Here is a 22,241-nt window from a genome sequence, read left to right on the forward strand (position 1 = left end):
ATCAAACGCCGTCATGTCACCACATCAAGCTTTCCACGAACATTCCCGATTAATTACAAGATACATTAAGCATATTCTTTTAAAATGTACACTGAGGGTTTAATTCAACCTGCACACTATGCCACTGTTCTTTTGTACCTCGGGCAATTAAAAGACAGAATAAGCCCAGATTGCACTGAATCAAAACAATACCCACTTAAAGCAATCTGGTCGCCCTGTCTGTGAGAAAAAGCTGCACACTTAATTAGCTCTGAAAAACCGCAATATTAAGTCCAATTTCAGCCTTCAGCTTCTTCATACAATACCCTGCCTGTGGCCTTCTCTTGCTTAATGACAAACCTTTGTAACACGACGGCGCAAATAAGACTAGAGAGGCACAAAACATGACTCATTCAACCAGCCAGAATGTGGGTGTTCTCATTATAACAGAGTTATCTCCACCCCCCAATTGGAGTGAAAGGACTTGATTAGAGAGAGGGGAGCTAATGACACAGCGAGGGCGGAATGTCACTCAATGCGCATTAAACATTTAGACATCTGTTGAGAGAATGTGTTACCATAATGTCCATGTCCTGCTTACAGCCACTAGCTAGCACAAAGCATATAAGGCCAGGGAGTGACAAGCTGACTGAAATGACAGACAATTAGGGACTCTGTTAAATAGCAATGTCAATTAAAGCTTCTTGGAGTCACTTGTCTTGGCTTACATTTCAATCTGCTCCAGCGCAAATTATAATTTCTCTCCACCCACAATTGAGTGTCACAGAGAGCAAGGCAGGAAAAAAAAAATTCTATATGTTTCACTACCTTAACAACTGGGCGAGCTCAGCTCAGTTTTGGAAAGTTTCTCAGTTTGAAAGAAGCGCTCTGCTTCTGCAGAGCCTTGGTTCTCACCACCGGTCCCATACCTTGCTTATACTTCAACAGCAGTTCCCAGATACCCCTGCGGGCATAGGGGTCCACTCCAGCTGTCGGCTCATCTAAGATGACGATTTTTGAGCCGCCGACAAATGCTATGGCCACAGACAGCTTCCTCTGCATCCCACCTAGAAGACAGAATAATGGACATAAGGTGTGGTATCTTCGTGACATATTTTGCCTTCGACATGTGCTGTTTTGACCATAAATGCAAAAAAAATACATACAAATGCAGCTAACATGAAATGGATACTCATCTTTGTGCTGGGTAGGAGACATTCTGGCTGTTATCAGTGACAAATCACACACAGCCATCTGTCAACATTAGGTTTCAGACACAGGGAAGTGATTATGGAATGAATGTGTCGAGATGTACCTCTCCAGGTTTTATTGTCTTTTGCGTGGTATAAAATGATTGATGGCAGGGAAGTAGATACACCTCACCCGGGTTATTCCAGTCTCCACTCTCAGAGCGAGCTCTTCAAAATGCATCCAATGTGGCGCTAATGTAGTGTAAATGTCAGCATAGATCAACCTTGAAAGTCATATTTCAGTGATTTTGCTCACAAGCAATCCGTGACTGGAGACAATTTATCAAGCAGGGCTTGCTCATGCCCCCCAGACAATGAATTACAACCTGTGACACACAGGTACAGTGCATGTGTATGTCGAGACAGCCGCGTGGACATGCGCTGGCAGAGGGACAGCACAACACGGCAGCTTCATCCTCCATGGAAAGGATAATCTACACATGATATTCCCTCCCAGGGGAAATGAATGCAGCGTGCACAGAACCTGACGCACACATCACAAACTAAATTTACATTTCTGCATAATTTCAACGAGGCACCACGATCCAAAGCATGTCAACACAGACGCACGCAGACAAACCTGACAGGTTCTTAGCGAGATCCTTGCGCTTATGTGGTAAACCAACATCCTTAATCATCTGGTCCATCTCAATTTTCACTTCATCGCTGCTGCATCCTTTCAGCCTGCCATAGAAGTAGATATGCTCCTCCACTGTCAGTCTGCAAAGGTGAAAATAACATCTTAACACGCATTTAACGGACATGTAAGGAGGCACAAGTGACCAATGAGGGCATCTCCTGTCACTTATTCACATGTGAGTGTTTGAAATGTCCCCAGAGACAAGTATTGCATTTTGTCAAAAAAAAAAAATCATATGTTGTAACTACTACCTCTAAGTTCGCATGAATATTTTAACCCTACTTAATATAGATGCTTTGACTGTCTGGGATTAATATTAATGAAAGTAATTTGGAGGCGCTCGGCTGTAATTATGATGTAGGACTTGTGTCGACTTGCAGGTAATCAGTTTGTGGAGAGAAAAATAGAGGGGAATCTAAAGGTGAAATAAAAAACAGAATAATGGCTGGGAATGGCACTATTAGGAGAAATTTTGTGGACGGAGTGAGCAAAGCTCATTTTTAAACATAAAGAGGGAAAGGGATAATGATGTGTTGATGGGAAGCATAAGCAGAGACCGAGTCCTCATTATGCATATGATTAAACTGCACTGTAATGATCTGCTTTTTTCTTTCTTCCTCTTCTTTTTTTAAATACACCAGAGGCAAAACATGATTACACCAATGGCCAGCTGAGAACAAGGACGGCTCAGCTGAAGTCACTCACTCATTGAACAGGACATTGTGCTGTGGGCACATCCCCAAGTACTTCCGGACGCTGTCCATGTCCTCCCGGATGTCATGTCCATTGATGAGAGCCGTCCCTGATGTAGGTGGGAACAGCCCCGTCAGAATTGACCTACAGGAAAAAGAAGACGTGAGCAACACGCACGGCTTAGGGATGAATTCTGACTGTTGATTTTGACTTCATGACAAATAATCTCATCCCGAATTACAGAGCTGCAGAGGGACTCAAAAAGAAAATTAGAAGGAACTTATGAGCAGCTGGCTGAACGCAACAGCGAATTAGATTTATCCCCTGCTCCAGTTTAACATATTTGTCAATAGATATGATGTCCTACTTCAACGAAATGTTCTGATTTAGTGCTCATAAAGTAGGTGAAAGACATCTTTATCACGAGTTTTGAAAAATGGAACCAGTGCTGTGCTGCTGTGTCAGAAGACGTGGAGCAATGACGACTCGTGTCATCTCGTATTTAGCCTCAGCTCATTACTTATGTAATAATTAATTACCAAACTGGGCAGAAACATGTACAAAAAAACATCATAAAATAGTACAAAAAACCCGCCAATTTAGACAAAACACACACTTCAACATTTAGTATTGCGACATGATGTTTTTTGAAATATGTGCACAAACTGGACTGAAGCACCTCACAGACAGACAGATCCTGAGATCTGAGCCTCGGTGTGTGACACAGTCCTTCCTCTGTCCTCTTCTGTTATTGTGCTGTTGTGTTTTGTTACAGTAGCTCAGAGCGCATGTCTTCCCTTTCAGCCCTTAGTCTTGCATCACTTGCTCTCTCTCTCGCTCATTCTTTCTGGGCCACTGGGTTTCAGCTACTTCCTGTCATCCTAAACCCCTTCCAGCCTCTCCACTACTTTTTTAAACAGCAATTAGACGAGTCTCACTATCGACACAACAGCTGACTCCGTGTGATAAATGTCCTCTCAGAAGGTGCCTCTCTTTGACAGCAGTGACCACTGAATTAATGGGGCTACAGTGCAGTCGGCATTGTGTACAAGTTAGATTAGTTGCGCCCTGTGAAATCACATGGACGCTGAGCCAAGTGGCAAAGCATGGGAGAAACAGATAATGCGACTCACATTGTGGTGGTTTTTCCGGCTCCATTGTGGCCGAGAAACGATGTGATCTGATTCTCGTAGAAGTCCACGCTCAGTCCGTCCACGGCGAGCTTCTTTCCAGTCTTGTAGATTTTAACGAGATTGCGGATTGAGACCCCCGCCTTCACATTGGGTGGTGGTTCCTCCAGGTACTCTTTAGAAACACATGCATATATTCATAAACACGCACACAGAGATGAACAGGGAGACAATCATAGAAGCAGGTGAACGACATGATATCTACTGATGCTTAAACATGCCTTTTTTATACAACATGGCTGACACACAAACTAATTTTGCACAGGATGTGATTACAATACTGATGAAAAAAGTGAAAACACTCCTGAGCACTAAAGGCTAAAAATAACCAGCTCGCTCTCTCACTCACTCCAAATGCTAATTAGAAATAGTTTTTTAGCAAGTTCCTAACGTGAAACTCACCTTTTTTTTTCCCCCAACAAGCACTGAGCTCTATTATCACCCTTTGTGACAAATAAGGTGCTAATGTTTGTTGCGACCAATCCCAATTAAATTACTCCCCAGTTAACTTGAGAATCTGACAAATACGCAGTAACTGTCACGCTACACTCACACAGCAGAGGCGAGACGGGAAAGTTTTATGGCAGTTTACCTTCTTGCACCGTGGAGTCCTTCAGCAAGTCGGGGCTGGGGTCAGTCTCTGAGTCTGTCCCACACCAATAAGATGCAGTGAAAGGGAAGTACCACGGCTTCGGGATTCCATACTGGCCTGGGATCAAGCGTAGAGAACATTATTCACATTTTAATAATAGTTTGACTTGAGGGAATATGATGTTTTATAGTATGTTTCCTCTTGACAGTCTGGCACAAATCCTGTCATCTTTTAAATAGAGTCAATTTGAAAAGCATTAAAGACTGGCCTGTTAGGAAAGCTGCACTGGGTATTGATTTAAATTGAGCAGAGGGGATCTCATGCATGAAGAGTAAAATAGGACACAAAGGTTTAGCCGCGCTCGATACTTCTTTACATATGGCAGTGGTAGATAGCGTATAAATAACATGATGCGAATTCATCTGCTTCATAATCAATACCTGGAAAGACATTCTCAATGTACCAGGTAAGCACCCAGTACAAAGCAGCATCGGCGAGCATCATGACGATGGACACGACGAAGGTGTAGGGTTCTCCCTCTTCTGGACTGCTGTTCATGTTGTACCACTGAATACCGATTCCTTGCTGCTCATACTTGGAAAAGACCTCGCAGCCGTAGCCGAAGGCCACGCATGACAGTAAACTCTGGGAATGAAGGACATGCAAGCAAAAGCATTCAGTTCAGGTTTTGTATGTTTCCTGCTCTGTCCAGTCTTAATGGAAAGCTAAGCTAAGCAGGCACAGGCGAGCTCCATATTTAACATAATGAAGTGAGAATGCTATGAATCGTCCCATCAGTTTCTCATCAGGTAAGAGAATATGTGTATTTCTGAAAAAGGCCTTTGTAATAGATGAAGTTTGACCACAGAGCATATTTCATTACATTTTGGGCAAAACAATCAAACTGACTGTGCACTAGCCTTTGATTACTCGATTCAGATGATGACTTAATTATGAGAAACACACTGTTGCCGTCCGAGGTCACACCCTTAACTGATCAATAAGCTATTGCAGCAGAAAGAGGAACAATACCTACACACAGGCATGAGCAGGTAATTGCTGCGTCGCCTGTGCACATCTCTCAGGACTTCAAATTCAGCACAAAGACTGAAATGGGTACGCCGAGAAAGAAGATTTGTTGGATCTTTCATACAGTAGGAAATCGCAAATGATGCTTTGCCTGCGAGACATCATCTGCCGCGGCCGATCATTCTGCATTGCCATGTTGCCCGCCAGCTGTTTTACCACGCCTCATTTGCTCACAGCGTTTTCACTCCGGCAGAAGCATTTGTTGAAGCTGCAGAGATGAACCACCGCGAATGCTGTCTACCCGACGTACCATTACCAAGCAGAGAATCTGAAAAGCTCTGCAGTGACGCCAAACCTCTAGCCTGGCTGTTAACGCTGCTGGCATCTTCCTGTGTTGTCTCCCATTGCCCATCTACTGCCAAGCAATCAACAGTGAGTCAGTAGATGAGGGGTGACAGCAGGGCTAGTGGGCACCCATCCTTGACCTCTGCATGAACAGCTGACAAAACGACAGGAACCACTCCATTGGCTCATGAGAAAAGGGCATGAGTTGGGAGGCAGACAAAACAAGCCCCCTCTACTGAACACATGTCAGCACTGCAGATTCAGCCACCATTCAGCTGGCTGCAGACAAACAGCATTGTTAAGAGGAAGAGAAATCAGGGTTCCGGCTCCATCCAAGAAGTCATTTTCCATGACGTTTTTAACAAATAGTGCTGGAATGACGGACAGGATGGCAAGAGAGACAAATGTGCATCTGTCTGAAGAAGTCTTCCATGGAAATGTCAGAGTGCAAAATGTTTCTCCCATTGAATTGCATTTTGCAAAACAAAGAGCAGGCGAGAGATGTGATGACTCCAGTAATCGATTGACGGCCATATTGATGATCGAGTACTTGTTTGAGCCATTTTTCAAGGAGAAGTATCAAAGATTGTCTTGTTTTAGCGTCTGAAGTGTGAGGGTTAGCAGCTGGGATATCTTTAGGTTTTTGGCTGTTGATCAAACAAAACAAGGGAAATTCTAAACATTTTTCACAATTTTCTGACATTTTACAGATCGAACAGAGAACTTTGTCGCCTTGTCTCTCCACTTGCTTCCTCTCTGACTCTATAATGTATGGTAATAAATACAAAAACATTCTAATTTTAAAAAATATAACCATTACATTGCATATTAAAAGAGTTACATGACAGGAAAAAAGTCTGAATAAGACCATCAGTGAAATCAGCTGCCAGGTGATGCAAAAGGCATAGATCAATTAACTGATTTCAGTAAAGGAAAGCCTGACAACTTCTAAAAGGTTTTGCAGGAATCACCATTTTTTCAGGATTTTTCTGGGATTGAAACACTGACTGAAAGTTTCTGGTTTTCCAGAACTTCGAAGCACTCTGGGCCCTCGCTCTTGTTTCTCCCTCATTTAAAGAGGGAGGAAAGAGTCAAAGCACAGCAGACAGGCTGGGTTGTGACTGTGACCTCTCTTCTAGTGGCCCTCTGATACACTGCCTGTAGCTCTCCTTTGGCACACGGCTGCAATCAAAAACGCTTCTATAAATTCAGGTGATCTTTTGAAATTCTGCTCCGATTAAAGACTTCATTATCAAGGACAATGTGGGCCAGTGCCTTGGCACAATGTTGTTTCATCCGAGGTGGGAGAGAGAGGAACACACACAAGCACACGTACTTGCTCTTCTAGCCTTGCGAGGACACTCACTGACATTAGGCATTCACTAAGCCCTTACCTGAACCTTAACCATCATAGCTAAATGCCTAATCCGAACCTAACCAAAACCCACTCCTAACCTAACCCTTAAAACCAAGTCTCAACATTCAAACAGCCCTTTGAAGGTGTGAGGAAAAACTCTGTGTACCAAGTGCACACAGACACACACACACACATCTCTGATAAAGTGTAAGGATGAACTAGATAGTGGTTTGGTCAGAGGAACATTGCTCATGCTAATTAGAGGGCTAGAGGGCTATCCATCTAGTTGGAGCAGGGGAGAAAAATCTCAGCGCCAGGGGAGGACCTACCAATGGCACTTTGTGTGGAGATTAAATAAGGTTTGCAGTGCTTTATATGTAAAATGCCTACCGAACCAGCATGCCGTCCGTAAAAGGAAATGGACTGAAAAGTTTCCTAAAGGAAAAGAATGACATCACTTTAAAGGACTTGCTCAAAGAGAAGCAATTTCAGCAGGTATGCTGGCACTCCTTGTTGGCAAAAGCAAGGTTTACAGAGGCTCCAAGGATGAAGGATGAAAGCAGCAGTGACTTCTGTCAGGTGCCAATGTAAGATATAATTGACCTCCGCTATTTCAATTTGATAAATAAGAAACATGAGGCTGTTTACCTCGGCCACCTGCACCCGATACTGCATTGTCAAAACTGACAAACAAGAACATGCAATCTGATAGAAATTCGGGGGGGTGGGGGGGGTGGGGGGAGACGCGTTCGCACACAAGGAAACGAAGATTCAAGATTTTGAGTGTCTTTGTCTGCAGAAAGGACAGCCTGAGGACAAATGATGGCAGCACCGTCCAGAAAGGTCACACAGAGAGGCTACACTGAAAGTTGAGCAATGGTATACTATTTATCTTTATCCCTCAGAGGATAGCAGAAAATCCCCAACTTCCTCGCTGTGTGTCTGTGTTGTGTCCTTTTTTATGTAAATGTTTCATGTTTTTGTCACTTCTGTATGTCCAGGTTTCACAAAAATTCCTCAGGCTTGTGCCAAAATATGTCTGAAAAAGTGGAAACCAGCAGAGTTTCCCTAGACCTCTAAATCCATCTTGCAGCCAGACTTCACATGTCATTATCAGTGCAGGTATGATGAAGACAAATCATACAGACGTTATTGACACTGGGGGTCAATTCACTTGCTTACATAATAACCAGTGCTGATCAATCAGACCATCGGCAGTTTGGATTTAATGGGAAAAGGAAGAAAACAAGTGCGATTGTCCAATCGTGATTTTAATGGCAAAAACCTACCCAAGGAATATAATTCAAAATACAGCCAGCCCTCGTGTATGGTAACAGCAGGGGAAGATATAAAACACCACACCAGAGTTAAAGACAGACTTACCACAGCAACCTTGGCCCCGAAACCCATGACGTCGCTCCAGGCGAAGCAAAGGACGTGCGGCAGGTAGAGGACAAAGAAGAGGAGGCCGCCGCACGCCGCTGCTAAGTTGGCCTTAGAGAAGAAGACGCTAATGAAGAAGCACTGACTGATGGTGGCCACGCAGAACACCAGCAGGAAGACAAAGATTATTGAGGGGTCGCTGTACTGCAACACTTTGCCATACTGTGGGGTAAAAAAGACACAGATGAGATGAGAAAATCTGATGTCAAAAGAAACAAAAAACGCTTGACATTTAGGAGAAGAGAAACAGATTCAGAGAACGTGATTGTTACAGCTGATTTTTACGACAGAGCAGGCAGAGCAAAAGAGTTTTGAAAGGATTAAAACACGTGGTGTATGGATGTTTCTGATCCAAGTGAACAGTCCTCCAGTTGACTGATATTCTTTTATCTGAATGTCATTAAATGTGTCACTCTTGTGATCTGCCAGTTTGAAGGAGGACCCTCTCTCTAATTTTAGCGAGATGCTTGTGAGCCCATTCTCCCACGTAGCATCACGATGCTGGTGTTCTCTCCGAGCCTCGTTCCAAGAGCCACTTGAACCGTTGGAATAACAGCGCTCTTGCAATGGATGCAATTATGATTACAAATCTTATAGAGGACAATGTTACATGGAGGTTCATTGTAGGAACTAAATTTGCAGAGGCTAAATTAATTCTTCAAGCGCAACTAGCGTCAAGTACAATGATCTCATTTCGGTGCTTAGGTTTCTCTTTAAATTAGCATCTTCATTATTTTAAACAAAAGTGTCATTAGTCCACGAGGCTTGAAGGCTAAAAGTAGTGATGGGTCCTCCTTGAATCATTGTTCAATAATTTTGAAATCACCTTCAGTGTAAGGGCAAGGAGGAGAGCGCTGATGGCGAGCACCGTCACACTGGACACTGCCCAGCTCAGCCAATAGATCACATTTCTCAGGCCCATGATCCTCACTGTCTCCTTGAGCCTCGCCTCCTTCTCTGCAACGATACCCTTTACGATCATGGCCACTGAGTAGATCCAGGATAAAGTCATGAATAAGGGGAGGGAGCGCGCCAGAGTCCGGAGGAAGCTGAAGGGTGGAGGAGTCAGACCAGACAGGACAATGACCCCATGTACATCTGGTATGAACAGCTTGTTCAGCTGATAAAGGGACATGTTGGCAGAGATGTGGTAACAGATAAGGGGCATGAAGTAAGAGGTTGAAACGCCATGCACGAACCACAACACCTTTGTTGCATCCCTCCCATGTTTCCTGTTATCTCTCCATTGTTGCCGACTAATTAGGGCATAAAATGTCTTGAATATGAAGTCAGACATTCATTTGGAGCTGTGTTTCAACATTCATTCTCCTTTTTGTTCTGCTTTGGTTTCCACTGCTCCTGAATGCCACATCTGCCTCTTCAGCTGCTAAATGCTCAGCAGCTAGTTGGTAACTTCGTCTGTCTACTGTTCGGCAAGTAGCACACAATGGACAGCTACTTCCTGCCAGAAATGGCGCTGTTGAGAGCCGTGAGACTGAACCAAACAGCAGCACTGCAGGCCATAAACCCACTTAACAAACTGAAAGATGCTAAAATGCTCTGTAGAGCTGATGTCATTAGACCCACTGATATTATAAAAATACTGATTATAAGTGCTTTAAGAAAACAAACTGGATAGACTGTATTTACACCTGGCTGACGTCTAATCACACTGCAGTCATCAACCATTCTGATTGCAACGTGTGCTCTGTATGCATTCACACCTTACATCAGCGTGCTGTTTTCTCTTTCCAGAGGATATATTCAGATACAGATTTCTTATTAGTACCAGGGGTAAATGTTTACTGTAGCCCCATTTTTCGCAGGAAACATAAGGTTAAAAATAGAAATTTCATGATGCAATTTACTCATTTACTAGCAGAAGTCCTGCTTTCAAATGTGCACTAAATGAAAGAATGTTAGCATTATTAGCAAAATGCACCTAAGGCATCAAAAGTGCAAGTATTCATTATGCAGGTTGAGTTAAACTGCACGTGCACGTAAGCAGCATTTTAATGATGTAGCTGTTGGAGGTCTTAGTTGCTATACAGTCTATTTCATACCAGTAATCGGAAATAGAGCTGTCAAATAAATATGGTGAGTAACAAGTGGAAAGACTTAGAAATAGAGTGTAGTGGGAATAACAAGTAGCATAAAATGGACATTTGGATGGATGGACAAGTGCAAGTACTTCAAAATCAGACTTTAGTATTAAAGCAAACATTATGTTCCACCAACATCCATTTCTGACTCAATAATGTCTCATTTTATTTTTATTTTTTTCCAGTCCGGTGTGCATGGGTGATTGATGAGATGTCAATAGCTGTCCTCCAACTGTGAAGGTGGTCTCTGACGCCGTCATTTGCATTCTTTTCTCAGCGCTCACAACAAATTAATCAAATTTTAATGACTGAGCGCGAAACATTTGGGAGGAGGTTTCAAGTTGTCAAAACAAGGACACAGCGTTTGGGAGAGGAAACATGTATTGATCATCACTGATCAGTGTTAGTTTCCCTGAAGGAGATCTTGTCAAACACCTTGATTCAGCGGGTTTGGAGACGGGAGCCGTGTGCGGGAACAGTGTAAATATATCAGTCTGCCTAATAATACATGCATTATCTCCTCCATAATGGAGGAGGAAACAAGTGTAAAATGACAGAGGACTCAGGTGCACATGACAAAACCGGTTGTTGTCACACCTAATCCAGATACAGCCTTATGATAATTACCATTTGATTTGCTATTATTATTAATGTGCTGAAAATGGCTGTGAAATTATCATTTAGAATGGGCCTGTGATCTGAATACACATCGAGCTCGCAGTCGCTCCTCCAAGGCACTCAACTAACTCAATTTATTGTTATTAATGTTTACAAATTGTTGATGGCTTGCAAACACATTAGGCTGATGGGAAATTACATTTCACCCAGCTGTTCAAATATCGGTTTTTATTTACCAGCCGCATTTTCCAATTAAGCTGCAAAAATTGATTAGGCCGATCTAAAATAACCATCCTTTTTTATTTCATTAGCAACGCCTACAGAACAAGGAGTCGTTCCAGGATGTGCTCTATCTAAAGGAGGCCAACAGTAATGCTGCTTCGGTGCGTGTCACCAGAGGCACGGAGGGCCTCCCGTCTGTGGTGACTGTGCTTTGGGCATCGTTTCTAATCAATTCTTCAGCAGAGGATCATTCCAATGGATAGCCACGTCCATTATAGCCGACCAAACCATTGCTTCAGCAGAGGAATGAGCGCATAAATGACGACCTATAGATATTTCCAGTATAGAGACAAGTGCTTAGTACTAAAAAGGATAATGCACATACTGCACAAAACTAATGCTGGTCACATTTTCTTCAACCTCTTTTCTGGGAATAACACCAACATCATTTGGTATTTTGTTCCTATGTTTTTCCGAATGATTGATGGTGTTTAGACCCATTAGATGGTCGTGCTTGCAGCACATTATACATCAGGAGTGCGACGATACTGAGATAGGCTTTGCTTGTCTGAGGTATTGTTCTTTCATACTGCTCCAACCTGCGTGCATTATGCATGAGCTGGAAGGCGGGATAAGCGTTCGATGCGGTGAATCTAAACAACGTGCTTTGACGAGCGGTCTCCAGTTCATATTATTTGTGAGGGGTTAACTTCTCTTACAGTCGGCAAAGGGAAGGCAAATATTAATCTTGTTTGTTCATATTTGTCTCATGTAATCCAACAGGCAATTTATCTTGCTTTCTGTTTATTTAAAAATCTAAACTGCAGGAGTGCAAAAGGCATGTTGGTCCTGACACTAGAGCTTCTCTCCGGACTCTCTGGTGAACCTCTATGCCTCCCAGTTATGGCTATTACCTGACAAATTTAATAATGCAAAATAGTGCACCTGTTCCTCTGGTCAAAGATAATAACATTTCCATTGCAATCACAGAAAAATAAATCATTCACTCCTCAAATTACATAAAAGGAGGCGTCTTTTTGTGGAAGGCGCAGAAGAAGAGGTGATGCAATTACAGGAAATAAAGGGCAAACACGACTGGCATGATTTTAATTTGACTAAATTGCAGTTTTGGTTGCAGACTCGGTTAATGAGCCCGGAAAGGCTGATTTAAGGAATCGGGGATTATGATTTGATTCTGTGCTCGTGATTGGTTATGATTGACAACAGCAAGAGTATCAAAACACAAAGCATGAGCAATCCTCTGACGTGAAGGAGCCGTGAGAGCGTCACATGATTTGGTTGGACACATTTGATCAGAGGATCGTTTTCTCCCGTCTTGCTGCGTTTGATGAACTTTACTGCACTTATTGTTGTGTCTGTCATTTAGTTTGTTTGGGTGAAAATAGAGCGAAGATGTCTCTTAATGCCAAGTTATGTTTAAAAAATTTTCACAATGAGTGCCAAGAATTTTTCAAGAATATTCCCATTCGAGAACATTGGAAAAAGTCTGACAAACATGCATCATTTTCATCTTGCATGCTTTGTGTTTGGATACTTTCCACGAAGTGCCTCTTTCTGCCACTGACCTTCACCAATAAAGTTATGAGCACACAGGGGACCGTGAGCAGAACAATGTTTTCTGTGAACCTCGCAGACCAAAGGGCGCTGTTTTGAATGCCAACAGCACGCAGCACTTCCTTGAGCCGGCGTTCCTTCTCCAGCACCAGGTCTTTGATGGTCATGCACACAGTGTACATGAAGGCCAGAACCAGCATCATGGGGAGCATGCCTCCAACACCCCGGATGAAGCTGGTTGTAGAGGACAGCAATCAAAAAGGTCAGGACTGCACATTGACAAAGGCAGCGTTTCCAGATTCCACTGATTTCCAGTGTATGCACACAAGTAAGTCTGTAAATCCTCTTCTTCAGATTGTACAACATTTAACCGCACTGATGGTTGGTAACATCTGGAGCTGAAATGATGAAGCAATTAACCCATGTTCTTTGTATTTTGGTAAATGATTTTTAAACTTGTGTTGCTTTCAAGCATTCACTGTGAGAATTAGCTAACATCAAATTGGCCTTCGGGGGAGTTTTATTACATGACGTTTAAGAGAAACAAGATTAATTTCATAAAAGCAAACTGTATGTTGCAGCCTCAATGGTATCCCACAAAAAGAGAATCACCATTTTAAACAGATGCTCAATTTCAAAGGTTGTCTTTTGCAGTCTTCACCTGTGCTTGCTGCATTTAAGTAAAAGGAAGTGGAAACTGTTTGACAGATACTGAAAATGTTATCACTGCCACGGACAATCGTGACAATCAGAGTTGTATTCATGGACTCAATGCCGTGGATGCGGTTTTATATCTGCACTGAGTGAACATTCATAAATCCATTGCACGGCTCAATCAAGTCATTTAGTGCCGCACCTCATGCCAGAGATGATGTATGATTTGATTTTGTTACAACGCAATGAGGTGATATTAAACTGGCCTCATAATGCCACCAAAATGCCATGTCAATATCTTCTCCTCAGCCAATATAACAAAGTGCTTCCTTTGCTTTATTAGACAGTGAAGGAAGGATATCAAATAGATTTTGACAAAGTATAGATTTCACATATCACTTATGCTTGCATTCCATAAGTAGTGGGGATATAATGCAAGCAAAGCACTGCTCAGCACGGTTGTACTATAGATAAAGCACAAAGTTAATACGCGGTAATTGGCACAATGATTTATTTCAAGTGAGTTAACGTAAACAATTGATCAAAGTACACTTCCAGCACATTTTCACGGAATTAATTTCCCCTGTAATTCTGGAGAACTTATTTTTTAAAGGCCTTACTGAGTCCCTGCCAAGCGAGAGCAGTTCAAGCAAACATCTACTTACCATAATTGCTAGGTACCCCTGCATAAGTGCTTATTTCAGGTGACTTTGTAGATCCAATTTATCTTTTTTTTTTTTCAAACAGCCATAAATTATTGTCCAGTAACTCTCTTTAAAAAAGGTATTTTCTTGCCCTCTTTCTATTATCTCACTGCGACGGCTTTCATTTCAGCAGATAACTTCACATTGTACCGAGTTAACAGGGACCAGGCAAGTCTAAGTACATAAATTTTAAGCTTCAGTCTATGCAAAATACAGCTCAGTATAGTTTTGTCAATAAATCAACTAAGGATGAAAGCCTTGCAAACACAACAAAGAGATTAAGTTAGCTCCACCGAGACGTTTGAGGAAGTTCAGTTATATGAGAACTTGAAAGAGAGAGAGACAGACTTGTTTTCGAGGACACTTCCCCTGCCCTCGTGGGATGGATCACTAACAAACTAGGCCTTGAAAGCAGCAAGACGGGATCGGATGACACGCAGTTTCTAAAAGTTCAGACCCAGAGCAACGCAGAGCATAACACCAAAATCTGTTCCAAGATTACATAAATAAAATTGCCTCTTGGAACCTGGAAATTCAAACTCAAACAGTTTGGAAACAATACACTTCAACAAATAAAAGCCAGCACATACATTTGTACCTTTTCTGGGGAGGCGAGCAGCCTCAAGCAGCAAATGCATCAGGTTGAATACTAATTCTGGTATTATCTGCTCCCGATTCTACCCTAACATCTCTGTAACAGCTGACAGCCTGTGTGAGTTAACTCCTTCTGTGACTTCTAGCACTGGAGGGGGAGAGATCAGTCATGCACACCGTGTCTGACACTGACAACCTTGCCACCAGATGCTCTTGAATTATACATTCGTTGATCGATCAAAGGTGCTTAAGTAATAGAACTCCAGGCGGGTCTGTGTTACGGGGCTCCAGTTACATTGGCAGCCTGACCTAAATTTAGGGAAGCTGGAAGACTGATTTCTCAGTAAATCGAGAGATAGTAGAGCACAGCCTCCCCAGAGATTGGCGTTGTTAAAAAAAAAAAAAAAAAAAAGAGAGAGAGAAAGAAAGAAAAAACCCTCCTTTCTCAAATATACCGTTGAGTTTCTTGCCTGGCTGGAAATGAGCAATTCATTGAAGGGAAAAGATTTCAGCTCATTGCTGGTACGAATGATTGCTTCAGGGAAAATGCCCACGTGGTGAAGGCATTAAGGCTTCTTAGGAACCCATATGTCATGTTTTTTTTTTTAATAACAGCAAGATCAAAACTATAAAACAGAAGTATAATTCCTTTAACCAACAGTGAAGCAAAGTTTTGAGAAACAGCTCGGAAGAAATAAATATGAACAACTAAATATTAAGAAATTATATTAAGAAATTGAGACTTGTGAAAGCCAAGAAGCATCGTTTCATCAATGTTGTTATATTATTTAGTATATATTCCTTTGCTTCACTGATGATAAGGTGGGCCTCCAATTATCTGTTGCTCCTGAGGTAACATTAAGTTGTCTGACTCGTCATGAAGTGCAGTATGTTCATGGAGTTTTTAATTAAGTGGGGTCAAGACCTGTGAGAGATGAATGCGAGAAAGTTCTGTCTTGCTTTCCGTCTGTAGTGCTTTCAGTTTAATACGACAAATGGGAATGCAACCAATCTATTTGTGGGATTCCAAATGCACTGCGTTACAGTGGATATTAAGAAACTGAGCCTCAACCTGTTCACAGACTGCAATGAGAGAGGTTCTATCTATGGTTTGTCACGACAGCCTGACAATGAATTCACTTGAGAATGCAGGTTGACAGAAATCCTTGAACTATTTACCACTAGTGACTGACGTGGGAGCATCTTATTAATGGTCACCGCATGTATTAGAACCTGCTATTTAAATGACTGGATACACATATGTGAGTCTGTGATTTGTGGCATTTTACAAATGAGTCAGGGACAATTTTTCAATCAGGCATGAAATCTCATCTTACTAAGCGATTGTTAATTCTAGATGAATACTTTTAACATACAGTAAGAGATTAAAGGAATGAATGGACATGTTTTATTTCGACTGTACGATTTTGAAAGCTTTTACAATCCCTAATCTAATCTAGATTAAATTGAATGTGACCTGAAGGCCTTAAATTTCAACACCTGTCATTGCACAAGTTTAATTTAGTGCACGTTCTTTAACATTTTTTAAAAAAAACATTGTTTTTTTTAAACACACACTCGGACACTTTGCATTTGTTTGACAGAAAAACCCAACAGCAGCTTTAAAAGCGTGAATCCATCTTCATCCAAACGACAAAATGTTTTGCAAACGTCATTCTGTTTGCAAAGGGAGAAAAAAAAAAGACTTTACAATTAAATGACAAATGCGCCAGCACTTGCTTGGACGGTCTGAATTCTGCAGGATCCGTCATTGAGCCTCCATCTGATGCTATTAAATGCCAAATCTTGAAAAGCATCTCACACACAGGATCAAACAAATTAATAAGAAAACTCAGTAATGCACAGCCCTTATTGTGCATCGGCTTCGGCATGAACATGTTGGTTGGCTACAAAATGACATTTAGCATCAATTTAGTATTTATGTGTATAATGCAGTATCTGGGCATCCTGGAATCTTACCAGATCTTTAGTAAAATAAATCAATATACAGGCTATACTGGCTATATATATATATATATATACACTCTACTATACTACAATAAACAGTATTTGAAAAGCTGGAATTACAGGGTACTAGAAGCCCTTTTTTGGCCATGGCTAACAAAGCATCTTTCAATATATGGGAAGTCATGCAGTGAATATTTTTTGATGTTATTAATCCAGCTTGTCCCTTTTATGCAGAGCAGAAGCACTACGAACATGAAACAAAACATCAACGGCTGATTTTCGCTTGTTACAAGCTTCAGATGTCTCAAATATGCTCAACTATTTTGCCCACTCTCAGTACTAACACATTAGGTTAATTAGCTACTGGACAAAAGCATATTCCTCTTCTATTCCTCCTCGATTTGCATATGCCTCACGTCCACTGCGGTCTGTATTATGTGTTGCTGAAAGCAGCCTCAGATCTCACATCGGGCCCATGTGGTTGTGAAAGACCTATTGATGGCGAGCACAGCCTCAGGAACCAAACAAGAGATGCCTCTGATTCAGGAGCATGAGATGGCTCAGAGGCCACTGATAAAGGACCAGTTTACATGCTATCAGGCCCCGCAAGGGTCAAACTTTATCCCACACCATCATCTGCGCACAACATGAATGCGAAGACAGTGGGGAGTTAATACAGTTTGGTTATCTCAAGTTCGAAATGCCAGCAGGGTCAGCTGCGGTTGCTAGAAGCCCAGATGGCTGGGAGTTCATTGGGTGTGTTATGGCTAAAAGCTGTGAGCAGGAAATGAGGAACACACACACACACACACACACACACACACACACACAAAAGAAACTATTTGAAAAGGCCAGTGAGAGTGTTTGGGGGTCAGGGTACATAATAATGAATTGTTGCTATAGCTGAAGTTTATCAGTGAAGGACAAGTCTTGTTTTTGTGCAGCCGAAATGAACAGAAACATTAAAAACAATTAAATCCCTCTAATTCATTTCCACAATGATAAAACCTTCACTGTGTTTTGCTAAAACTTCTATTTTGCACGTCATACTGCTACTGCAACCACACCTTTTACACGGCCAGCGGGATCTTTTTTTTTGAGAGAGTCTCGAGGCTGAGGGTTTTTAATGACGTCTTTCAGCTCAATCAGACCTTTTTCTAAACTGAGCAACAGTTTCAGCAGACTGCAAACATGTTCATCTGACTGCACAATGTTCTTTCCTTCCTTTTGGTTGGCAACACCGCACAGTTTGAGATGAAAATAATTATCACCAAGGTTCCTCCCCGTCCTGCCTCTCTGTGTTGTAGTGCATCTTCCTTTGTGTGATTTCACTCTCAATTATTTATGAATGAAATAGCAGTTTTCAAGTGTTAATAATTTATAGAAATGCCCAAATGGCTCGGCAGGCGAGAGAGTAAATGGTGGAGGGACTGAGGGTATTGCAGTGCTTTATGGCTACCATTTATCTTCTGTAATTATTAATCTTTTGTTTTAGGAAGATGAAATGGAGGCAATGGGGTCGACATGAGCAAATAAACTGGAACATGACTGTCTAATTTCAGATTAGCGTCACACCGATGAGTTGCGAATGAAAACGTGAGGAAATTGGTATTTTTTTTAATTGAAAACCAACATAGGGTGCTATGCATTAATACAAACCTACAATATGGAGGTTTGTAGTTTTGGGTGTTATTGTCATGGAAAATGGACAAGAAGGCAACAGTGGGAATGCCAGTCTTCTTCAATCTGCAATGTGTCTGGAGAGGATGATTTTGCAATTCAGTTGATTCAAAATACCAAAATTCCTCATTGATTAATATCTGACATGGGAGGCAAAACTGAGTTCAACTTATTGACAACATACTCCTGAAATCGCAATCGCAAGTGCACCCACTTAGTTAAAAACAAATATGGCAAAACGTGCCTTAGACCAGGTTCACTCAAGCAGCTGTAAAGTTAAACCATATGAATGAAAGCATTACTTAAAATACGGTTTTCATAGCATCGATGTCTTCTTGTGTCCTGTGTCTCCAAGACAAACATGAAGTAAAGAATTGGGCATTATGATTCAAAATGTGTATTTTACATGTAAGTTATTAGCAGCAATATGAAGTCATCATTTCCTTCCCGCTTCTGCCTCTTTAAATATGTTGATCCAAACACACTCTGAAGGTTGCTTTACTGTAAATTCTGTGCTATCCAAAGCACATCACATTTTTAAATTAGATCCCTAATCTCTGGAACCGTGTTTTCCCACAGGGTGCAAATATTTTGTGTCTACTGAAAGGGGCGTATTGTGTTGTTGGACTTAAATCTCCCTGGTAATTATCTTTTCTCTTGATGGCATCACTGGGCTTTTCCTTTATTAATGGGGATCATAATGTTGCGCAGATGCGAGTAATTTCCAAGACTCTGAGGAAATCTTGGCTGGGGAAGATCAAGAGTGATACCCCATCATTTCTGTCCCTAGGTGAATGGTCTAACATGATAGAAGCCAGTGCTATCAGTGGATAAATACACAGCACAGATGGAGTCCTGATGTCAATCTTTGCACATGATGGAGCTGTGTGGGACACGGGGTACGGTGTGCTCACTTTGTTGCACATGAAATGCCTCTGAAATACAAGGAAGGAAGGGACTGGTGGTCGCTTAAATAATTCAGCATCCATCAACTATTCAGGAATTTCCTGTGGTTTGACTGCAATCAATAGTTTTGCCCAACTCTTTTCCCTCTTGTTGTCTTCATTTATTTCTTTTCTGTTGCTGACCCTCAATGCGTGGTTTAATTTGTCCTCCTTTTTATTATTGACATAACTGACACTGTTACAGGAGTCCCTTCATCTGTGATCAGCGACAGCATAAAATAACAGCAGAAGAGCAGCATAGATATTAAAAGAAGGGGCAAGTTAGACAAAGAGGGAGCATCTTGAAGCTTCCACGGGGAAATCTGGGGGGCCTAAGTGACTGATAAGACCATAAGTCAGCTATGTGTGTGGTGGCAGTGAGTGGCAACTCCCCAGAGTGAGCAGAATTTTATTGCTGTAATACCTCCTTCCTCTTCCACTAATCACAAGGCTGACAGATAAAAGCTTTTGTCCTCACCCGTCATCCACGAAGCAAGGGTATGGCATTTGCTGGACAAAAACACCGAGGGGTTCCGTCTTTGACGTGTGCATTCGTATAATGGCGTGGTCCATCATATCCTGCAGGTAGGCGAAGCCTCCCCATATATACCGCAGGTCGTTATAGGGGTTGTCGAGGGGCCCGGGAGACCATAACCTTATTAAAAACAGACACAGCATGATCTGTCTTAGCAAAGGGCAGGTAAACTACAACCAGAATGGTCAGAAGTGCAGTCAAACGATGATGACTGTTTTTAGAGGTCTTACTGTTTGACAGTAAACTTTAAAAGACAAAGTCATCTTTTGGTAAATATACAAGATGATAAGACATCTTCTTCAACCTTTGGGCTTAAAGGAATACTTTGACATTTTGACTGCACCTATCAGCTCACTTGCAGAGAGTTAGGAGGGAAGACTGACGCCACTCTCTTATCTGTACTTTAAATATGAAATGAAAGTCAGCAGGTGATTAGCTTAGCTTAGCATGAATACTGGGTCTGTCCAAAGGCAAAGTTTGTACTGGTCAGTGCTGCCCAGAGGACATTTTAAACCTTTGGAAAGAGCCACTAGCCCTGGAGTAAGTGGACAGTTAGCCTCACTTAGCATAAAGACTGGTAAATAAGAGAAACAGCTTGAAACGTTAGAAAAAGTCTGCCTACCAGCAGCTCTAAAGCTCACTAATTAACACATATTCTCTTTGTTTATTTAAGAATACTGACCTTAAGACAGAGCCAGGCGAGCTACCCACTATTTGCCATCTGCAGTTTATGCTAAGCTAACCATCTCTTGGCTCAGGTCTCTTATCTAACATATAGATACAGTATGAAAGTGGTATCAATCTTCCCATCTAACTCTCAGCAAGAAACAAATAAGCATAGTTCCCAAAATGTTAAAATACTCTTTTAAACAAAAAGCTATAAAATGTGTAACAAAGGAAAAATCAGTAAGTAAGCGGGGTCACGTACCTCTCTTTCACTTTGTTGGTACGCTCGACCTCATCGATGTCCATGCGAATTTTGTATTTGACATAAGGAGGCAGTTCACTGGAGTTTGCCTGCAGGTTTTCGAAGACAAGGCCAGCCCAGTACGTACCATTCTCCAGAAGCTGCAGTGCTTTGCTCACTAGATGGTTTTCAGTCGGGGCTGCCTCAAACTTATTCAGCTCTAAACACTGTCAACAAAAAAAAGAGGTATTACTGAAATGCCCTTCTTTTGTATAATCTTCTTACAGCAAATCATTCCTGTTTTATACAGATCTTTACAGTCCACAGAAGACAGAATAGACCAGAGGCAGGCATGAACTCCCTGACAGAATGGCAGATGGATATTTAGCAAAAAGTATCACTCAGCTATTGACTAAGCCACACAGAGTCTAGTTCCAAATTATCTGGAGCTGCCAGGGGGTGGGAAATGTTTTGGGCTTCAGACAAGCAAATGAGATACAGCCTCGCGAGCACTCCCTGTTCTGTAGCCTCGTCCCCCCGTTTCATGAGACGATAATGAGCTAGCCGTCCTGGGAGGCAGTCACACCTGACAGCTGTCCACACATCTCAGTGCCGCAATAGTTTTATCATTTCCCCCCAGGATTCTCTCGCCTGTATTCTATATCAAGCGATGGTGGGAAACAAAATATCACAGCAGCAGCAGCATTAGTTCAGTACATAGTAGCGAGGATATCGCAGTGGTGGAGCAGGAATGTGAGCCCAAAGCCTGAGAGGAAGAAAACGCTCTTCATAAACTAGGTATAGAAGCGACATGTTAACACCACATGTGATGACATAGTAAGCCTCAACCTTCAGTAAAGACTGCTGTTCTGACATGCACATTTAAGGCAGCTTATCATATCCGTCTATCGCATTTCCAAATGGCCTTCAGAGCCTTTCAAGTCTCTCTGTGATCTTTAAATATCAGCACCCTTCTCGGTCACTACAAGCAACCGAGATGTTTTGAGAAGGGATGCAGGAAAACTGTTTATTCATATATTTATTTATTTTTTTTAACTACTGGGCCAGCAGCTAAGGCTAAGCTGCATGATATCAACAACCTGAGTCTGGCTCTGGACTGAGAAACTAGCCCCACTGACAGCTTGCCAATCCCATCTTGGCCTAATTCAGGGAGAAAATCCAGGGCAACACATTGAGTTGTTCTGGCCATGGCAGCATCA

The 22,241-nt window shown here is 42.0% G+C and overlaps 1 protein-coding gene across 1 annotated transcript in view; it reads right to left on the bottom strand.

Moving 5' to 3' along the window:
• The window catches only part of LOC143316892 (phospholipid-transporting ATPase ABCA1), a 128,237-nt gene that overhangs the window by 79,259 nt on the left and 26,737 nt on the right, over nucleotides 1–22,241 (bottom strand). The window contains exons 12-21 of the mRNA XM_076724670.1: nucleotides 21,043–21,248; nucleotides 20,058–20,234; nucleotides 9,345–9,567; nucleotides 8,459–8,680; nucleotides 4,785–4,989; nucleotides 4,345–4,461; nucleotides 3,696–3,867; nucleotides 2,575–2,706; nucleotides 1,810–1,949; nucleotides 909–1,046 (exon numbers count right to left, since the gene is read on the bottom strand). Coding sequence (XP_076580785.1) covers nucleotides 909–1,046; nucleotides 1,810–1,949; nucleotides 2,575–2,706; nucleotides 3,696–3,867; nucleotides 4,345–4,461; nucleotides 4,785–4,989; nucleotides 8,459–8,680; nucleotides 9,345–9,567; nucleotides 20,058–20,234; nucleotides 21,043–21,248 — 1,732 coding nt within the window. The remainder of the gene's footprint in view (nucleotides 1–908; nucleotides 1,047–1,809; nucleotides 1,950–2,574; nucleotides 2,707–3,695; nucleotides 3,868–4,344; nucleotides 4,462–4,784; nucleotides 4,990–8,458; nucleotides 8,681–9,344; nucleotides 9,568–20,057; nucleotides 20,235–21,042; nucleotides 21,249–22,241) is intronic.

The sequence above is a fragment of the Chaetodon auriga genome, chromosome 24 (genome assembly GCF_051107435.1).
Source record: "Chaetodon auriga isolate fChaAug3 chromosome 24, fChaAug3.hap1, whole genome shotgun sequence".
NCBI classification, from domain to species: Eukaryota; Metazoa; Chordata; class Actinopteri; order Chaetodontiformes; family Chaetodontidae; genus Chaetodon; species Chaetodon auriga.